This window comes from Sesamum indicum, linkage group LG4 (genome assembly GCF_000512975.1).
Source record: "Sesamum indicum cultivar Zhongzhi No. 13 linkage group LG4, S_indicum_v1.0, whole genome shotgun sequence".
In the NCBI taxonomy this organism is placed as follows: domain Eukaryota; kingdom Viridiplantae; phylum Streptophyta; class Magnoliopsida; order Lamiales; family Pedaliaceae; genus Sesamum; species Sesamum indicum.
In genome coordinates, this window is record NC_026148.1 from 14,323,390 (window position 1) to 14,343,800 (window position 20,411).

At 31.7% G+C, this 20,411-nt stretch overlaps 3 protein-coding genes across 4 annotated transcripts; all 3 read left to right on the forward strand.

The window, feature by feature from the left end:
- On the forward strand, positions 1,791 to 3,743 carry LOC105161081 (expansin-B6-like). The gene is made up of 4 exons (XM_011078656.1): positions 1,791 to 1,929; positions 2,111 to 2,223; positions 2,936 to 3,126; positions 3,419 to 3,743. The coding sequence occupies exons 1-4, from the start codon at positions 1,791 to 1,793 to the stop codon at positions 3,741 to 3,743; spliced, it is 768 nt and encodes a 255-aa protein (XP_011076958.1).
- On the forward strand, positions 7,017 to 9,051 carry LOC105161082 (expansin-B4-like). Its single transcript, XM_011078657.1, has 4 exons — positions 7,017 to 7,191; positions 7,739 to 7,851; positions 8,323 to 8,513; positions 8,724 to 9,051. Exons 1-4 carry the CDS (start codon positions 7,017 to 7,019, stop codon positions 9,049 to 9,051), a joined length of 807 nt encoding a protein of 268 aa, XP_011076959.1.
- Positions 15,088 to 19,867, forward strand: LOC105161037 (ras-related protein RABC2a). Of its 2 annotated transcripts, XM_011078598.2 has the most exons (6): positions 15,091 to 15,347; positions 16,193 to 16,261; positions 17,417 to 17,482; positions 17,850 to 17,971; positions 18,372 to 18,500; positions 19,492 to 19,867. In XM_011078598.2, exons 1-6 carry the CDS (start codon positions 15,185 to 15,187, stop codon positions 19,600 to 19,602), a joined length of 660 nt encoding a protein of 219 aa, XP_011076900.1. In that variant the 5' UTR covers positions 15,091 to 15,184; the 3' UTR covers positions 19,603 to 19,867. The 2 variants fall into 2 exon arrangements, with proteins under 2 accessions (XP_020548759.1, XP_011076900.1); XM_020693100.1 differs by lacking the exon at positions 16,193 to 16,261 and having other exon boundaries at positions 15,088 to 15,347.

A 20,411-nucleotide genomic window follows, 5' to 3' on the forward strand; every position in this document is an offset into this window, starting at 1 on the left:
TATAAAATTTAGTTTAGAAAAGTAATTTCTAAAATTTATATTACCAGGTAACTCTTATTTTAGTACATTATATAAAACAAAATGTAAAGTAAACGGAAGCGGGAAAAAATGAGCAGCAACACTTCATTGTTGATAAACCTTTTCTTTATACTATCAACAAGAAGAAGAAGAAGAAGAAGATGCAATCATTAGAACTCCTCTTAACTAACTAAGCAGAGCTCTGTCTTTTATAATCAATAGAACTAACTATCTTTAATAGACTAACTCCAGTTAACTAACTAAACTAATTTGAAATGCTGGGTAGGTGTAGTGCAAGCTAGTTCATCCCATATTCTCTTGAGCTTTGAAAAGTATGCTGTGACAAAGATCCCTAAGATATAGAGGCCGTTTCCCTTTTAAGTTGATAGACCATTGGTCCTGCTTTGTCCAAAACAAGTCTCTAATTCGATCAACAACTCTCTTGCAGTACTGGTATATAGAAAACTTTAAACAATTTCTTTTGAAATGGAGTTCACGATCCACGAGGTTACCATATAATCTGCTTTTACCCATTGTTCATACTTAAAGTATAGTAATATATATGAGAAGTAAGAATAGGCAAAAAAAAATAGATAACAAAACAAGAATGAATAAATGTGTAAGTATTCTTTTTTCTTTTTTACAATGGATTTTGCCATGGAATTTTACCACGAACCTCACATCAACTGCAAAATCTGAGGCGAAAGTGTAATTTCATAAATAATACATTACACCTTTGTTGTTTGGATTGCAACAGAACATGAATCCGTTGCAAAATGCCACCAACCTTATTGTATGGATTGAAAAAGATTTAGTTAAATTGCAATGGCTTCTTTCCAATGAAATATTTATTGCAAATTATTAGCAACGGATATAATTTGAAAATTCGTTGCAAAGTTAGCCACGGATTAACTGTTGCACAATCCGTTGCAAATTAGCAACGAATATGTCAATTGGTAACATTTTCCGCGATTTTTGTAACAACTTGAAACGAAAGTGGGTCATCCAAAAAGTTGATCAGATTTTGCAGCGGAATATCCGTTGCAATATTTCATTGTTGTTTTGCCGTGGAATTTATCATAAAAATCTCAATTTTTGGAATACCGTTGCAAAGCCGTGGCAAATTTGCCACAGAAACTTCTATTGCAACAAATTCATTGCCATAACATTATTTTTTTGTAATTAACGGGTGGAGGTGGGTAAATAGAACATCAATTTTTCACAAGGGGCCATTATGCTTAATATTACTATTACAGAAGGCTTACTTACAGTTTGCCTGTCTAGAAAATATAGTATCTTGGTAAGTAGCAACATATATATTTATATATTCTAATAATTATCAAAATGACGAGGATGTACATGCCATTTGATTTTAGTAATTTCAAGTCCAAACTGTTTAAATATATCACTCATTTTTCTTACTTTCCAACAACATAAACTAATCAAAGATATAGTAGGCTGTTTTAGTTATCTCTAAGAATGCTATAGAATATAGTCTGAATCCTATATATCCATTTTAATTTATCAAATGCAAGATGAGTTCAGTATGAAATTCTTGAGAAAAAATTGTACAGTTTTAACTTTTTAAATCAGCACAATCTATGGATTGGTGTTGTTGGCATAAGGTAAGTATTGTAGCTTCAACAGTATAAAAAGGGTCTTAAGATACCACATAAATCCTCAAACTCTTCAACTTGTGTTGTTTGGGTGTACTGTATTTCACCTTGAACACCATGTTTACTTATCAAAGCCGTCGTCTATGCTCTATTTTAATGATTTTAGCTATTCTGTTGATCTTAGACGACTGTTATTTTTGCTTGAATATTAAATTGGCGTCCAATGTTTCTCCTAATAATACTTTCAATTCGGCTGTGGCGACATGGTACGGGGACCGTGTTGGATCTGGAAGTGGTAAATTTTGCTAATTTTTCAGCACAACCCATGCAAAAATGCATATGACTAATATACGTATGATATGAAATAAAAATTAATAGAATAGAGATGAAGCGTAATTAATATGATTGTAGAGAATATATATATATATATATATATATCTTATTGCTGCTCATTTGAGAATATTTATGTACATCAGGAGGAGCATGCGGTTTGGAAAATGATGTGGCAAATCCTCCCTACTATGGCATGATTTCTGCAGGAAACAACAATTTATTTAAATACGGAAAGGGTTGTGGGAGTTGTTTTCAGGTACAAAACATTATTCTCAACTACCATTTATATTTGTTGGATAATTTTAAACTAGGAACATATATATATATATATATAAATATATATATATATATATATATATATATATATATATATATATATGACCAGGGATCTCGCTTCCAACGCAAGATTCACCACACTATATATATATTGGGTGGATAGCAATTTATCCTCCTGTGATATTGAAAATAAACATATTACTCCCCTATGAAAAAAATATCGTAATTTATCCCCTATACTTTTTAAAATGAAACAATTTACCTCCTTGTACAGGGAGGTAAATTGCTTCATTTTAAAAATCATAGAAGGGTAAAATTGTTGTATTTTAAAACATACAGGAAGGTAAATCGCTATTTATTTTTTCACAAGAGGGTAATTTGTTTACTTGCGATATCACAAGAATGTTTCTTGTATTTTTCACTATATATATATATAGACTTGATATAGCGTAAGAGATAGATGTATCTTTTTATTGGTCCTACATTTTATCGAAGAATTTAATGAAATTTTACTTTTGCAATCAAAAGGTCTTATTTACATTTGCTATATCCTCCCAAAATGATAAGTATAATGTTGTTCAGTGTGTTGACGTGGTAATTCTTACTATTTGGTATTTATACAAATACACATAAGCTTTTATCCTTAACATGAACGACCTATAAGACCTAATATTTGTTTGTTTGATTGTAAGGTGAAATGCACACAAAATGCAGAATGTTCAGGATATCCAATTACAGTAACAATCACAGATGAGTGTCCTGGTGCCTGTAATAACGATCCCGTCCACTTTGACTTAAGTGGAAAAGCATTTGGATATTTAGCAAAGCCTGGGCAAGGTGACGCTTTGCGGTGTAAGGGAAGGATCAACATTGAATATCAAAGGTAATGATGAAAATGTAGATGAACAATTTAAAAATAAAACCCTTTCTTTAAAAATATAACAATGACTAATAACAACAGCTTTAGTGTAATTAATGAGTATTCGGTATGGTTTTTCGTATTTAATCATGGTAATTAGCCATAGTGAAACTCGTATATTTCTTCTAGTGCGCCAATGCTATATACTATATCTAGTTCTAGAAGGGCACAACTTTATATTTCTACTAAAATGAGATATGTAATAACAAAAAGAAGTGACTATCTTAACGACTAATATCATTTCTGCAATTTACAGGGTGCAATGCTACTACAACAACACAAGTATAGTATTTAAGATCGATAGAGGCTCCAACCCGTACTATCTAGCTTTTGCACTTGAAGGTGTCAATGGGGATGGAGAGATTGGATCCATGGAGTTATTACCTTCAAGTTCAGGGCGACCGCTATATATGCAGCAAGTTTTTGGTGCAACTTGGAAAGCCGATATACCTATTGGAATAACCGGTCCTTATTCTGTGAGGATAACGAGTCTTCAATCCGCAAGAACAATTACAGCATACAATTCAATTCCGGCTGATTGGCATCCAGGGAAATACTATATTTCGAACGTTAACTTCTAATGTTAATGGTTATTAGGCGATTGTTCGAGTCTTAACATAGACTTTTCTTGGAAGAAAATAATACCATTTCGATACATTGTTCAATAATATGAGCGAAGACTAACGGTTCGTAATAAAATTTTACTCTACATGAGTAATTCTACTGCCTATTTTTTGTTTTCAAGTTCCTTTTTATTCATTCGTTTTAAGCTACTAGTAGTAACCATGTGCATTGCACGTGATGCTTATTATCGCGATAATACGGTTATACTATTTAAAAGTTTAATTAACAAAAAATGCAAAGTATTTCGTAAATCAACAAATATTACTTTAAACTTAATAAGTACTTTATAAATGAAAAGATGCCATTACTAAGTTTAATGAATTTAAAGTTTTAAAATTATTGTAAAAGCTTTCTATTCAATGCAAAATATAAAAGCTATAGAACTAAATAAGTAATTGTTATGTAACCTTATGGTTCTGTTGTTCATTTGCTTGTTTAATTTTGCTGGCAGGAGAAACCCTCTTACTCGGTTTCATGAGATGAAATTATTAATAATCTCCTCATTGTTGGGTGTTTGAATTTTAATATCATATCTTGTATTCACTGTATACTATTTTCGTTGTCTTGTTAAGATATTGCATCAAGTTTCTTATCAATTTTACTTTAGGTAAATTACAATGAACTCTCAAGATTTGGCATAATTACAAAAAGAGATAATTAGACTCCCCTCTCCCGAGGTATGGTGTAATTACACCTAAACCCTCTGTAGTTTGAGAAATTACATCTAGTATTCCTGAAGTTTGCTTCTATCTAACAAATAAGTTTGTCAGTTAGTCAAAATTCACTAAATTTGTTGATATTAACAAAAAAATTTATATTTATCCTCAATTCACTTATTACTGATTCATTGCAAGTCAGGTAAATCTTTTTATGATTGTACGTCTTCATGCTTTAATGCAAGGAGGTATATCTTCACTATTTAAGGGTAGTTTAGTAGGAAAATAATTAGTGACCTACAATAAGTCAGTAATAAGTCAATAAAAATATATATCAATATTTATTCAATTTTTTATTACTATCAACAAATTCAGTAAACTTTGACTAATGGATGAACTTATTTGTTAGATGGAAGTAAATCTCAGGGTTCTAAATGTAATTTTTCAAACTACAGAAAATTTAAATGTAATTACATCAAATCTCAGGGAAGAGCAGTGTAATTATCCCTTACAAAAATTCTATCATTGTTGTAGAAATTACTAATACCCCCGATGTTTGATGAAATATTAAATGAACTTAATGTAGGTTTTAACAACATATATCAACTAAAGCTTGGGGAAACTATGAGAATATATGTAATAATATTGTTGAGATGATTCCAAACTCTTTATAAGTACGTATCTTCTTGTTCTTCAAGAACAATATCATATGCATAATTTACAATCCTTAACGTATTTAAATGTATTTTTGCCTCCCTATAAGACTTAGGCTATTATATTTTTGTTTCTAGATGTCATACCTTTTCTATCCTAATATATTAAATCTTGTATTTACATATATAACATTAAGGGTGAATGATTTTAAATATCTAAATAATTGGACTTGATCATTAATAATATATTACCTTTATCTGCTACTATAAAGCAATCCGAATTGATGTGTGCCAAAATAGCATGGGTCCAATGGGCTTGGAGTACTATTGTTTAGAGTGGGACTGGAGCTCTGATGGTGCTGAGAAAAGAGATCTGCAAAACAATAAATTAGCACTCTGACGCTCAAGTTAAATAAGATGGTATTGATATTATATTTACTAGAAAAATATAAAATCAAGATATTAAATTATACGACTAAAAATAATCATTTTATTAACAAAGAAAATATAAACTATATACCTATATTAATATTCGACTAGTATGAATGTACATATACATTATTCTTATTCAAAAGTTTAGGTAATAATTCGTCATTTTTTTTTATAAAAAGATTATCTATTAAATTTTTATTTTGAATTAAACTAATGTGTACTATTTATAAAATTATTTTAAATTTTTTTAAAGCAAAATATGTCGAAAAATAACAACTTATTTGATTCTAATAGTATCATGCCCATACAGTCATTTTATCAATAAAAGACTTTATTATGCCGAACACCCTAACATCTTATATTATCCAAACAGTTTAGGAGATTATTTTTAGAATATGATCTGACATTTTATAAGCTTCTAAAACATCTTATAAGATGTTTTAAAAAAGCTTAGCCAGACGCCCTCTTAATTTGAGGAATTATAGAAATATATTTAAAATGTTACACATTTTAGATGTAAATTGTGAGAAAATTATTAATAGAATATAAGACATATATAAAATTATCCTATTAATTACAAAATAAATCAAACTTAATTTTGTCACCTTACCATCCATGCATGCCAAAGAGATAAAAAATCATGGATTAATCTTTCCTATCTTAGTTAATTCATATATTTATTTCAAAGAAACATAAGTCACTGCCACAACAATCTACTAATTTTCAAAAAAGCTTGTGAAATTCTCTTATTCAAACTTCTATAAACACACACACACATATATATATATATATAGATTTAATTTTGAGCAATCATATTTATATTAATCAGAAAATATTCCAAAATTTACCCCAAATAACTGCTACATTAATATACGATTCTCAAATCTTTTCTTTCTTCTTATTTAGTGCACACAGAAATGACCCTAAAATATCTGAAATAAGAGTTGAAAATGGAGTTTGGCGCATGTTTTAATCCTAAAATTTGTAATTCCCATAGTTCTTGCTTTGTCAACTATTCCATTTTGAGATGATTCCGTACAATATTGTTTAGAAAATATCATCCAATTACTTAGGACAATTTACACATAGGGTTTAATGCAATTTACTCCGTACAATATTACAAATGAGCAAATTAAATAATAAAAGAAATAGCAATTCATCTCCGTGTGTTTCATTTTGGAAAAACACATTGGACAAATGCTGCATATTAAAAAATACAGAAAAGTAAATTTAAATTGCTCATTTGCAATACCACACGGGGAGTTGCTGGCATTTTTTCCTTTTCACATACCAAACATGTATATTTATTGTTTACTAGTGTATAATTAATTAGGTATATTTGATATATATAGCTCAATTCAGGCACATATATATATGTGTGTGTGTGTGTGTGTATAAATAGGTCCAGCCATGAACTACAACCTCGTACCACATTAACAGCATACTCTTACAACAGACCACAGCATCATAGTTGTAAAAATCAAGCACCATGTTCGATTTTCTCAACTATCGTCGTTTCTCAATTCCAACTATTGTCGCGATTTTTGTCATTTTAAACGACTACTGCTTCTGCATGAGTTCAGAATCAGTGAATGCGACTCTTGACAGTACTTTCTCCTCGGCTGTAGCTACGTGGTATGGGAGTCCTACGGGTGCTGGAAGTGGTAATGCTAGCAGCTATATATATTATATACGTTTAAATATAATTTTCATTCTATAACTATAAGTATTTGAGAATTTGTATATTCGTTAATTTTTCAATTTGAGGATATATTTTGTTAGGAATTTAAAAATTGACCTTAAAAATCACACGACGCATTTGTAAACAAAACCAAAAACCAGCCAGTTCACTGTTTTTTTTTTTATTTTATATTTCAAATCAGTCTGTTGGGATCAGGTTTTGAAACGTAGTTTTTCAAAATTTAAGCCGGCATATGACTTGCTGATGCAATTTCCGGACAATTTTTAAATTTTGGACAAAATATGTCCTCGAATTGAGATACTAATAAAGATAAAGGACCAAATTGCAAATCAAATTTCTTTAAGGACCAACTTACCAAATACTTATAATTACAGGACCAAAATCACATTTAAGTCTGTCATTTATGCATGTCGCAAAAGAAAAAATATGCATAATATTTGTAAATATAAATATAGAGATATAACATAAAAATGAATTGTTGCTAAAAGTGAATATTTATGTGGTTGCAGGGGGGGCTTGTGGTTTTGCAGATGATGTAGCAAATTACCCCTACCAAGGATACGTTGCTGCAGGAAATAACAATTTATTCAAATCGGGAAAGGGTTGTGGTACTTGTTATCGGGTACGGATGAATTTTCCCTCTTATTACGAATATCTTGTAAGATAATTTTGAACTACTATGTGGCCTTAGTTCTTGCATTATGGTTCTACTTCGTTCAACTTAATAACTCTATCACACGACACGTACACATGATGTAGTGTAAGAGATAGATCGATCGTCCGATGCATCGTGTCATTAGTCTGTTTATTTCTTCAAATTCAAAAATTCTTGCAGTATGTGTCTTTTGTACTATAGTAGGAATTTGGTTCTTGAAATTGAATCGGGACGAATGCTGTATACTGATGTGGTATCATTTTTATCATTTGGTATTATCTTTTACTAGATATCAATAGCCATTGTTTACCCAATTTATTGCAAAATGACTCAAAAAATTGTATTTTCTTGAATTTTTTTTTCTGGTGAAATTAATGAATATGATGCAATAGAAACTCATTATTACTAACTTTTTTTTTTTTTTTTAAATGTTGCAAGGTAAAATGCTATCAAAATCGAGCATGCTCAGGATATCCAATTCGTATAACAATCACAGATGAGTGTCCTGGTGCCTGTAACAATGATGCAATTCACTTCGACTTAAGTGGAAAAGCTTTTGGATCCTTAGCAAAGCCCGGGAAAGCTGACACATTACGAAACACTGGAAGAATCAATATTCAATATCAAAGGTAACTATTTTCTAAAATTAAAATACTTCATCGATCCTTAATTAATGTTCAAACTTTCCAAAAAAAAAAAAATAATATATTAAAACATTTTCCACGAGAAATCGCCAACTTTAATTATACTATACACAACACTTGTGTTTTTTCTTTTTTAATTTATTTCAGATTATGTGATAAGTTTCATAACATCTCATTCGATTTCTGGATTCACAGGGTACGATGCTACTATCGTGTTGGTATACGATTTAAGATCGATACGGGCTCGAACCCTTACTACTTGGCTTTTGCTGTTGAATACGTTGGTGGAGATGGTGACATTGGTCTGGTTGAGTTATTACCTTCGAACGCAAGGGGTAGATGGCTGGGCATGCAGCAGTCCTGGGGGGCAACATGGAAAGCAGATATACCTGTCGGAACAAAAGGCCCTTATTCTGTGAGGATAACGACACTTCAGTCCAAGAAAACAGTTGTAGCACGCAGAGTGATTCCAGCTGATTGGGCACCGGGAAAATACTATGGATCTAGGGTTAACTTTAAATAATATTAGGATTCATTAGGTATTATTGACGTCGTGGTGTAGATTTTTTTCTATAAGGTAGGAAATAATTTCTCTTTTCATGTAATATTGTTCAACAGTTTGAGAGAAATCTAGTGGTTGGTAAGCACTTCAACTTGTCATTTTTCTTGATTTGTCTCAAGGTTAATTGGAAAAAAAAATGAATAAAATAAAATTTGAATTGCCAGAGAAATTCTTGGGGAAAAACAAACAACAAAAGCTAATTAACTATGCAAAACATCCAAATGTGCAATTAATTATAAAAAGTCAAAGGTTCATTTGTCCATACATGATTTCCATTTGATGGCCTTTATAGATTATAAATAATGTTGAAGTAGAAATAAATTTATTCTGTTAAATATGACATTTTTCTTATTGGTATATTAATTGTCCTATAATTTTTTTCGGGGATAACAGTACTTTCCATCTACTTCAATTTCAGTTTTACAATTGAGGATAATAATTTAAAAAATATATATATATATATATATATCATATTTATTTCAATTTCTGCCAAAAAAATATCAATTTTAATTATCAGAAAAAAAGGATTATCATGTGCCAATTAAGTATGTGCGTTTTTCCGAAGAAATTGACATTTTTCAATAGATAATATTAAACTAAATGTGCTACTTTTGATCAAATTCTCCATTTCGAGCAATGAAGGTCTCAACAAGGGATATAGGAAATATCCCCATATCAGTATTCTAGCACGAGAATATATTTAATTGGTTTTAATCTTTTATATTAATTTCTCAAAAATATCTCCGTTAAAAAACCATCTCTTCCCAATTACAACAACAATGTATTTTTTTTCCTAAAGGGGAAATCAGACAGTATTTTAAATTTGGGCATCAGCCCTCAATGCCGGGATGAGGGAGTGAATATCTTGAATAATTGGGCTAGTTCCGTTGTTCGTATCTTTGGTATAACTTGCAGACGATCTCCTTCCACGATACAAGAAACCCACCCAAACTGGAGGGGAGTGGTCCACCTAGAGGTTGTGGAGCACAATGGAACTTAACAGAAACAACATTATGGAAATCACATACTCTTCCCGTCCACACTTATCTATAATGCATGGACACGGACACGACGATATGAAAAATATAGAAAAATTCGGACATGACACAGTACGGCACTGACACAGTTATATATAATATATATTTTTATTATATATATTCTCAATTTCTCATAAAATTAAAATATGCAATATGAGCAATATCAAAATAAAATATAAAATAAACATGTTTTACATCTATATTTTTGACCAAATGTGATTTAAAAAATATACAGGATTAAATGCAATTTTTGTCCTCTAACTATAGTCAAATCCCGTTTTAGTCCTTTAACTTGTTAGGATTGGATTTGGTCCTCTATGTATTTTAATTGCTCAATTTTGGGACTTTTTTCGTCGGAAAAATATCCATTTTCGCCCTAGTTTCACCACCACCTTCTTTCTAAAAATCTGCCACCGTCACTCAAGATTGTCGAGAGCCACATATACCGTTCGACTCCCCAGCTCAAGACGAACAAAAACCCCTCAATCAATTTCAAGTTTCGACTACCACAGAGACTGGGGTTTCACCTTCACCGCCGCAGCCTCTTCGCGTTGATTTGCCGTGATCCGCTCGAATGGCGGTCGCAGACCATCACAGTTCGACTCGCCTCTTCCTTGCGACTCTAACAAGACAAGTCCTAGCCATTTTCATCAATGTGGTGCGGAGATCCAAGGATTTGAAGTTCACGGCCACCGTCCGGGGGACTGAATATTTTTCGGAGAAAAAAGTCTCAAAATTGAGCAATTAAAAGACATAGAGGACCAGATCCAAACCCTAACAAGTTAAAGGACTAAAACGGAATTTGGCTATAGTTAGAGGACTAAAATTGCATTTAATCCAAATATACACAATCAGTTTATTTTAAAAAGTACGGAATAAAAAATGTTTAATATTCAAATTAATTAGATCATCATGATCATCTCTCAATTTTTTAGTAATTTCTTCTCAAAACTTTTAGTTTGAGAGGAGTGAGTTAATTCCTTTTATTTTTTCAATTAAGCTGAATTTTTTTTTTTAAAAAAAAAGCCCAAAGTTTTTTGAAATTATAGACTTGCAAATATTGATACATTTTCCTGGGCTCAGAGTCAACTGAGAGAGATCTAAGGGCTTCAAAGTTGACTGTCATCTACGAAAGAACCCCACCCACAACAGTCAAAATGGCTCGGCTTCCATGATTCTTGTGGAATGGACACTTTCTATACCACAGATCCTTAAACTCTTGATCCATCACCAATCACAAATCACCCTCCACAACGACTACAACAACTAGGACGATGTTGACCACGGGGGTGATAGATGAATCTTCCCCAACCTACTTAACACTAGACGCAGGGGAAAAAGGACACAAATCTCAATCAAGAATATCCAAAACACACTAGGGAAAAATGAGAAAGAAGAAAGGGACCTGAATGAAAGACAAGCACACAAAAAAAACCAAAGAAGCCTAGAAAAAGTTGGTGTAAAAGTTAGTGATTCGGGTTGAAATCTACGCTACCTTCCTGGTTGGATGAATTGGTCCTCCAAGCTGGTCGAGGTCGCTACCCCTCCAGACTAATGTAAGTTCCCTGAGAAAAGAGAAGCAGAATTGTTAGGCTTGTTGGGGTAGTTCTCAACTAAAACCCTTCGATGCTTAAATCAGTGCTTGGTATCAAGGTCACGTAAGCAAGTCGCTATCGAGCCTGAGCGATCTAAAGTAAAGAAGTGAATAAATCTACGTACCATAAATGCACTAAGCATGGAGTATTTATAATGTGCAAAGGGGGTTTATGTCGCCCAATAGACGTCAGCCACGTGTTTCGGGTTATCGGAGGCGGGTCGCTGGACCCGACCCCAGTGGCGACCCGAACCCAGTACAAATGACCCAAATCTTCTAGGTAAAATTATAATTTTAAAACCCTTAAAAAATAAAATAGTCTTTTTCAGATAAAATTAAAGTTATACCCGTCACATAGAATTATTGATAGGTAAACAAACCACTATGCAAACTCGAAGAAGGCTTTTTTGAGGAAAAAAGAACCTTCTTCACTGGAGATTATGGCCGAACAAAAGCTCTCAACCTTCTCAATTCAAAGAATAACTCATACTCCCCAAGCACTCTCATTCGAGAGGAAAAAGCAATCTCATTCAACAGAAAATCCAACTCTTTCAACATTTTTAGGGATTTAAAATCAATAATTTTAAATACATAAAATCCAGATGCACTAAATATTATATTATGTACTAATTCAAAGTGACAGAAGTGTGTGATACACTCATCCTAAATATATATCATTTTTAATAAATGATGAAGAAAACCATAATACATAAATAGTTAATTATTTAAAATAAATATTAAATGAAGGAAATAAACATTTTTGGGATATTGAATAATACGCAATAGCGGACAGAATGAGTGGGAAATGGAGAGAAAATAGGAATTGAAATTAAAAATAATAATATTAGTTAGTAACAACACCTCAAAACAAGTCAATTATAAATAGTATAAATTAAATAAATATTCAACTCCCACATAAAAATTCATAAAATATTAAAGGAATACTTTTAGAAAACTTACTCAATCAAAATGAATGCAAGCCACCTAAGATATATAAAATTATAATTCACAATTCGTAAAAAAAAAAAAGAAATTAACTCGAGAGTGTTTTCGGATAACAAAAAATTGGTGTATCACCATCACAAATCGTCTTGTGGGTGAAAAAAACTTCTTTTACATCAATACTCATAAACAAAGAAATCTTCATAATTTTTTTGAATTAAGAACGATAAACTATTATTAATTGAAATAAATCGATTATAAGTATAATTATTCTGTCCATATCAATATCTAACAAAAACAATATCAATATCTAACAAAAACTATTACAATAATCATATTCTGCTCAACATCACCTATTCTTGCAGTAGACAACAACTCCTACCGTGGGAGTGTTTGCAAAAGCTTCTACTTTTAGAGAAGTGATTTTTGTAAAAAATAAAAAAAATAAAAGTTGTAGTAGAATTAAGAGTGGATAGTGTTGGTAAAAATACTCAAAAGCAGATAAAAACTAAATTGGATAATGTTTGGAGAAAAATCACTTCTAAAATAAACTTAATTGATGAAAAACTGTTTTGTCCTTACATGTTAAAAAGATATTATTTCTTTACTATTATTTCACTTGTTGTTTGTCCCTAATAATTATTTGGGTAAAGTATACTTTGTGCCCCTGAATTATTCCTAAGGTAACATTTTACCCCCCTAAACTAACAAATATAACACTTACCCTTTTGGTTGGACAAAAAAACCCCTCATGCTTTGAATAATTATATTATTCTCAATATATTTTAGTATTTTGCATATTAAATCATCACTAAGTTGTTTTTTTTAATTATTTTTAATAAGAAAAAAATTTTAAACTAAAAGGGGAGTATAAATTAATATATATATATATATATATATATATAGTAGATACATAACATATATAAGATAACCAATAATTCATATATGCTTTTTAAAAGAAATCGCAAATATATATGCTTAACTAAAAGTTAATTATTTTTTACAAAAAAATGAATAAGAATAAATATTTTATCTTATTTTTTTAAAAAATATATATTCAAAAAACTATTTAATTACTCATTTTTATATAAAAGAATAAATAGTTAATAACTTAATTTTATTACCAGATTAATAAAATCTTTTTATGAAAACTTTTTGTGTATTTCTTGGACTTATTCATTACTTAATTTTGAGTCTGTAAGATATAATAAAAATTAAAAAATTCACTAATTATATATTACTTTATTAAATTAAAATATATTTTTTTGAATTAAGAAAATTTTAATTAAATTTGAAATGAAAAATTATTAGAAAAAGACTTCTTTGAATTATATATATAACATAAGGGCAATATTGTTAAAAAATTTAATTATAGATGATAAGTGTTACATTTGTTAGTTTAGGGTAAATGTTACATCAAGAGTAGTTCATGGGACAAAGTGTATTTCTACCCTAATTATTCTTCCACAAAAAATCATAAATTTTATTTCAATTAGTATTTCATATTTATGTTTTAAAAAATATTAAAAAATATATATTTAATTTAATAATGCTCCCACTAAGTAATATAATTGTTCATTCACCACAATAATTAAACTTACATGATTTTAAAATAATAATTATTTTATTTATTAATTAAATAATAATTTGTGAATGAAATAATATAATTAGATGATATAGCACATAAAATATAAAAAAACTTAAAATATTAAATATTTAAAAGTGTAAATCTAATTATTGTTAAAATTGAAATCATATGAAACTACGATATCAATTTTAAATATATATTTTTAAAAATATATTAAAAACGATAAAATTGAATTGAAATTATTATATAAGGATAAAATAGTAAAAAATAAAATTAAATTTATTTACAAAAAAGCCAAAACAGCTAAAAACACCATCAACGTGCTTCTAGCTTTTGGTCTAATAATATTTTTTTAAGTTATTTTAGAAATAAAAGCTGACATTCCAAACATTTCAAAATTATTTTTAAAGAGTCAAAAGCGAAAAAACACACAAATACTCTCCATGCAATAGACAATCACCCTTACTGTATACTAGATAATATTCCACGTAAATGGCGGAATTCGAACCGAGCAAATCTTCCTAATTGAACAATTGTTTAACCAATATTCAAAGTTTGCAAACTGAAGTATTAACAGAGAACATACGTTTGATTGGATGGTACCCCACAGAACATCGATCAAATTCCACTAAGAAACGGAACCCCTCTTCAGGATTCAAAAAAGTTTCAAAGAAATTCCAAAAAAGAAAGAATGCCGCGAAAACTGGTATTGACTTCAACGTCAGGTGGGCTCCCACAGCAATCTCTCCTCAGGCCGGCGCGTGTACAATCAAATGTACAACCGTCTCAATGAAAACGAGACATTTGTACTCATTACCTATGATTCAAAAACCTTATTCTCTGCCAACCCCACACCAACCTTGAAAGGGGGATTGGATTTTTATGGGTTCTTGGTTTGAACGACGGATGGGATGCGTTGAATAGTAGTAATAAATGAATGAATTCATGGGTTCAAGAAAGATTGGATGCAGCAGTAACTATGATTACTCGTTCAAGGTGTTGCTGATTGGTGACTCGGGTGTGGGCAAGAGCAGTCTTTTGCTCAGCTTCATCTCCAACTGTCAGCAGTTTCCACTAGATATCTCCCCCACTATTGGTACGTCTATTGGTGTTTTTTCTGTGTGTGTGTGTGTTGGTTTTATTTGTGTTTTGGGCTGCTGTCCTGTGAGTTCTCTTTTGGTTCTCTAAGATTTATACTTGGATTTAGGTGAGAGAAAGAAAATTTAAGATCCTTTTTTGTTTTGTTCTCTGTGTATGTGTGTGTGTGTTTCTGTAATCTGTCGTCTGGTCCTTTAAGGGGTATATTTGAGAGAAGGAAGAAGGAGAGCTTCTTGATGGGTTTATCTATAAGTTGTTGATATGTCACGTTCTTGCAGAAATAAGATGGGAAAAATGAAGAAGAAACTGAGAGAAGAGAGTGCAGAAAACTTCATAAAAATTTCATTAAAAACTGAAAATGGTTCTTGCCCAGTACATATACAACCAACGGATCCTTCATTAATTGAAATTACAATTCTCAAAAACTATTTCCTAGAATTGTAAGAACCAAGCTTGCGCCTCCTCTTCTGGTTGTTTCCTTCTGCAGAAATCTGAGTTCCAGCAGCTCAGATGTTGTCATCCACGCTTGCACCAGTAGCTGCCACGTGTTCCTTCTTCAATTCTTCAGCAGCTTCCAAAACGACGTCGCATTCTGTCGAAATCCCCAATTCTTTAGCTCGCCCTAATTTCGTAGAAACTCTCAATTCCCAATTCCCCTTTTAATTCAGGTTGGTCCTTGATCGAACGGTCATGTTTACCCAACTTCATCCAACAGTCATTAATTGAAGTCGCATTTCCCAGTAAAGTTGTGACATGATATGAGCTGATTCACTGCTCTGTTTTTGCTTTCTTGATTTGATTCAGTATAGATTGATTGTTTGATTATAATCTGACCATGAACAGGAGTAGACTTCAAGATAAAGCTACTAACCACTGCTGGAAAAAGACTGAAACTAACGATTTGGGATACAGGTAACCGCAATATAACTTCATACACCTATTTGGAGTATAGAAACTTCATGAAATTTATATAAAATCCTATAATGAGGTTAAATGTTCTCCATTTGGATTAGTTATGTCTACAATTTAAATGGTTCTTGAATATATCACAACTGAGAACTTAGCGTTAATACGGGTTACTTACTTTGTTCATTTGTACACTTGGTATAACCTCATCGTGTATTCTTCCTCTTGAGTTTATTTATTGGTTTAATCAGTTCCTATCGAGCAAAAGCTCAATATGATACTTTATTGAGAGGGCTTGAGTAGGATATGATAAAGCTAGAACTTCTTCGGTGTGGAGGATCAACTTCGATTGCTGTCCTGCATAATGATGGTAGATGAATGTATGAGCCAGTCAGTTATGCTGCTAAATGATGAACTAATGAAATAAACAGAGGCTTTTTCCCGTGGTGAAACAGCAGCCACAGCTTCTCCAGATCCATTGGCACAAAATAACAACTGAAAGAGGCCAATATGCCTGGTGATGGCTCCCTTTGACTAAGTCATGTTCCTGGTAGTTAGGAGCTAGGACAGTACCCCATCACCTTGAAACTATAAATGGATATTTAACTTTGATTTTCAGTTATATCCTTCATTGCAAGTAAACTATTAAAAAAGTTATGGGTCTGGAATATCTGGAAGAGTGGCTTGTGGAGAGCCTCTTTATGCTAAACTAACTTTTTAGAAATTCTAGGTTGTCAAATCTTGATGAACGGACTTCAGTTCCCCTGCATTATCAGTGAAGGACTTCTAAAAGAAATGTGTGTTACTAGTTTCTAAACGAACTTCTGGGACAGTCGAATGGTATTAATATACTGAAAGCATTTGATAGGTGCAGTAAAATTGTAAAAATGTCGCATGATAGTAACTCAACTCTTCACTGGTAGCTTTCTTGGCAGTGCACGGAAATCACTTCTCCGTGTGAGTGATGAGGTTGACAAGTGAAGAGTTGGTCTCCTCCCTCTGTGGCTGATTCAACACTAAATGAGTATTCAATTATTTACTTCCCTGCCTTTGAGTTGTGTCCATATTCCTTGGTCTTTTAGGGAATTCCCTAATTTTTCCGCCTGCCTAAAGGACTTGCTTTTTCATAGTGGTTCATATGAATTTTATATTATGGTGCAGCTGGGCAGGAAAGGTTCGGAACATTGATAAGTTCATATTACAGAGGAGCACATGGAATCATCCTTGGTATGATATTGCAACTCTAAATCTGATGCTTAGTTTTTGAGATGATCATTCTTCATGCAAATTTTTTAAATATGCCAAAAAACCAAAAGAGGCTTCAATTTATATCTCCATTCCGTAATTGTAGTTCTGCTATCTCTGTTGTTGTCTCTTATATCTTTCTTATTTTATCCGCAATTTAACTAGTTTCTCTTTCACTATCTGAATCGAGAAAGTTGCAGTTAGGTATGTTCTCGCTTTCATAGTTGTTCTGAAGAATTTATAATTATCTGTGCATTTATGACCCCTCATAGTTCATTTGCAATCTCTCGTGTTGGTTGCTTTTCTTTTTGCTGTCGGAATATCTAAAGCATTACATGGACTTTGGTAGTTTATGATGTAACAAGACGAGAGACCTTTACCAGTCTATCCAAGACATGGACAAAGGAACTAGAGCTTTACTGTAACAATCCAGATTGTATCAAGATACTAGTCGGCAACAAAGTTGATAGGGTAAGTTCCACTGTCTACCTATGGTTTGTTGCTCTCGTAAACAGCCAGCATATTTATCAAAACACATTTTTCTTATGTTTTGTCTCGTTCTATCAGAGAGAAAAACACTTTGTGAGAATATATGTCTGCAAAATCTCAAAATTGTGTTGCTTTAAAGTATTCTAAAGCAGCTGGAAAGCTTTATGTTTGTTCATGTAAGAAAAGGCCTTTGCCAACATCAGTTTTGTATTTCCACACCAATCTACTAAGGCAGGATATGTATTTTCTCTTCTATTTAGTGTTTCAAATTGCAGGGAGTTACCGACAGACTTTACCACTAAGAATTCTGCGTCTTTTTTCATGTCATCATGTGCAAATAAATAACAACACGGCTTACTTTACTGATAGATACCATTTCCAGGAAAGTGAGAGGGCTGTCACCACAGAGGAGGGATTGGCTCTCGCTCTGGAGCACAAATGTCTATTTCTTGAATGCAGCGCTAAGACTCAAGCAAATGTAAACCAATGTTTTAAGGAGCTGACTAAGAAGGTACGACTTTATTATATACCATGATGGTTCCATCATTGTCTTTGGAAGAGTTGTAATAACTTTGAAAAGCGAAAATACTATGCCAATTTTGCATCACTCCATAATTTCGTTCATATTATTGCTCCAACTTTGATTTTCAAGTAAGTTCCGTTGGTTGCAGTTCGATGTAGAAGCACATGTTGCTACATGGACGATAATAGGATCAGTTGACGGACCTTGTAGAATTAGGATTTACTTGTTCAGGAATTTAATTAACACAAAATTTGCTGATACTAAGCTTGAATATTGCCACATACTATGTTGACGTGTATAAATACTGTTATCTTACGTATCTGAGGGATAGTTACACTTTTGGTTCCTCAACAATACCACTTATTCCATTCCAGTCCTTAAACAATCACAACTTACACTTTTGGTTCCTAAACTGACACTTCTTTCACAATTATGGTCATTTTCGTTTAATTGATTGTTAAATCAGACGGAAATAATTTTTTTCCATGCCTCCTTCGCAATCTCACATGCTTGGCGCTTGATTTTGTTTGTTTGATTTAATGGTCAATTGAGTGAAATGACCAAAACAGTAAAAGAATGTATGTTTACGGATCAAAAGTACAAGTCATGATTGTTTAGGGTTTAAATAGGATAACTGGTATTGTTTAAGGACCAAAAGCGTAATTTTCATGACGTGTCTTTCTTTCTGCATTTCTGGAGATGGAACGTGTACTTAGCTACTGTTTCATAAGCTTTCCGAAGTAGTACTTAGCTACCTTCCACATTCGTTATTTAAAACATCCACAAATGGTCAAAAGTAGCTTTATCATATTTACCAGTTAGCTACTGCTTCTTGTGAATAAATCTGTGCATGAGGTGCATTATTCTGGCGTAATTTCCACCCTATATGAGCAAATTTTGTGCTCAAACTTCTCACAGGTTCATCATTCTTCAGGGTGTAGGCCAAGTATTTTGCTAACTGCTGCATGCTTTATCGCAGATGCTGGAGGTACCTAGTCTGCTGGAGAAAGGATCCACGCCCGTAAAGAACCAAATCTTAAAGCAAAAGCAAGTTTGCCAGGCACGCCGTAAGGACAGTTGCTGTTCTTAGTCAGAAAATGAGCATCGGATGTATTAGTACATATATTTCCTCGGGTTCTTGCAGGTCGGTGGAGGTCAAATACTGCACGACGATGCCTCTGATGGAGGGAATGAAGATTTGTTATCCTCTATTTCTTTCCATATGTAAATTTCATTTCTTGTTTTGCTGAATTCTTTGATCTTTGTTCACTTTTGATCATGTAAGATATGTGAACTGACAAGTTTTATGTAAGCACAGTTACATAGAGAGATAATATACTTGATTGCATGCGACACCCCTGTGATGAAATAGCACAAAACATTGTCAAATCTTCTTAAACATACTCAAATTCAGGCAAAAACATACACAAATACTGGCCGAAAACAACGTAAAATGCTGCCAAAAATATTCTCAATCACTGACATACTATATAAGTTGATTATGCACAACTTTTCAAAACAATGATACTATACGGCAAATTCATGTACTTTTTATTTTTGTAATGATACTCATATGATAGTAATTTTTGTGATTTTATTAATCAACCTTTTAACTTTATTTTTTATATTAAAAAATAAATTAACTAATATCATACTAAAATAATTTTTAATATATAAAAAATTTAAATTTTTTTAATAAAAATATTCACCAAATAAGAATAAAGAGTATTCATCAAACAAGAATAAGAATATTTTTTATTAATAAAAATATTCATCAAAATGAGTATATATTGTATCTAAACTACTCAATTTAAATTGAAAGAATATACCAATGACATCGAATAAAGAAATTAAATTGAGCACTTTTATTGGTGATTTGTTTTTTTTTTAAAAGATTAT

Bases quoted from the DNA above. Each gene is read 5' to 3' on its own strand.
- LOC105161081 (XM_011078656.1), top strand. From the start codon at position 1,791: ATGATTTTAGCTATTCTGTTGATCTTAGACGACTGTTATTTTTGCTTG. The intron at 1,930-2,110 runs GTAAATTTTGCT...TATGTACATCAG, and splicing joins CCGTGTTGGATCTGGAAGTG to GAGGAGCATGCGGTTTGGAA. The intron at 3,127-3,418 runs GTAATGATGAAA...TGCAATTTACAG, and splicing joins ATCAACATTGAATATCAAAG to GGTGCAATGCTACTACAACA.
- LOC105161082 (XM_011078657.1), top strand. From the start codon at position 7,017: ATGTTCGATTTTCTCAACTATCGTCGTTTCTCAATTCCAACTATTGTC. The intron at 7,192-7,738 runs GTAATGCTAGCA...ATGTGGTTGCAG, and splicing joins TCCTACGGGTGCTGGAAGTG to GGGGGGCTTGTGGTTTTGCA. The intron at 8,514-8,723 runs GTAACTATTTTC...CTGGATTCACAG, and splicing joins ATCAATATTCAATATCAAAG to GGTACGATGCTACTATCGTG.
- LOC105161037 (XM_011078598.2), top strand. From the start codon at position 15,185: ATGAATGAATTCATGGGTTCAAGAAAGATTGGATGCAGCAGTAACTAT. The intron at 17,972-18,371 runs GTAAGTTCCACT...TACCATTTCCAG, and splicing joins TCGGCAACAAAGTTGATAGG to GAAAGTGAGAGGGCTGTCAC. The intron at 18,501-19,491 runs GTACGACTTTAT...GCTTTATCGCAG, and splicing joins TTAAGGAGCTGACTAAGAAG to ATGCTGGAGGTACCTAGTCT.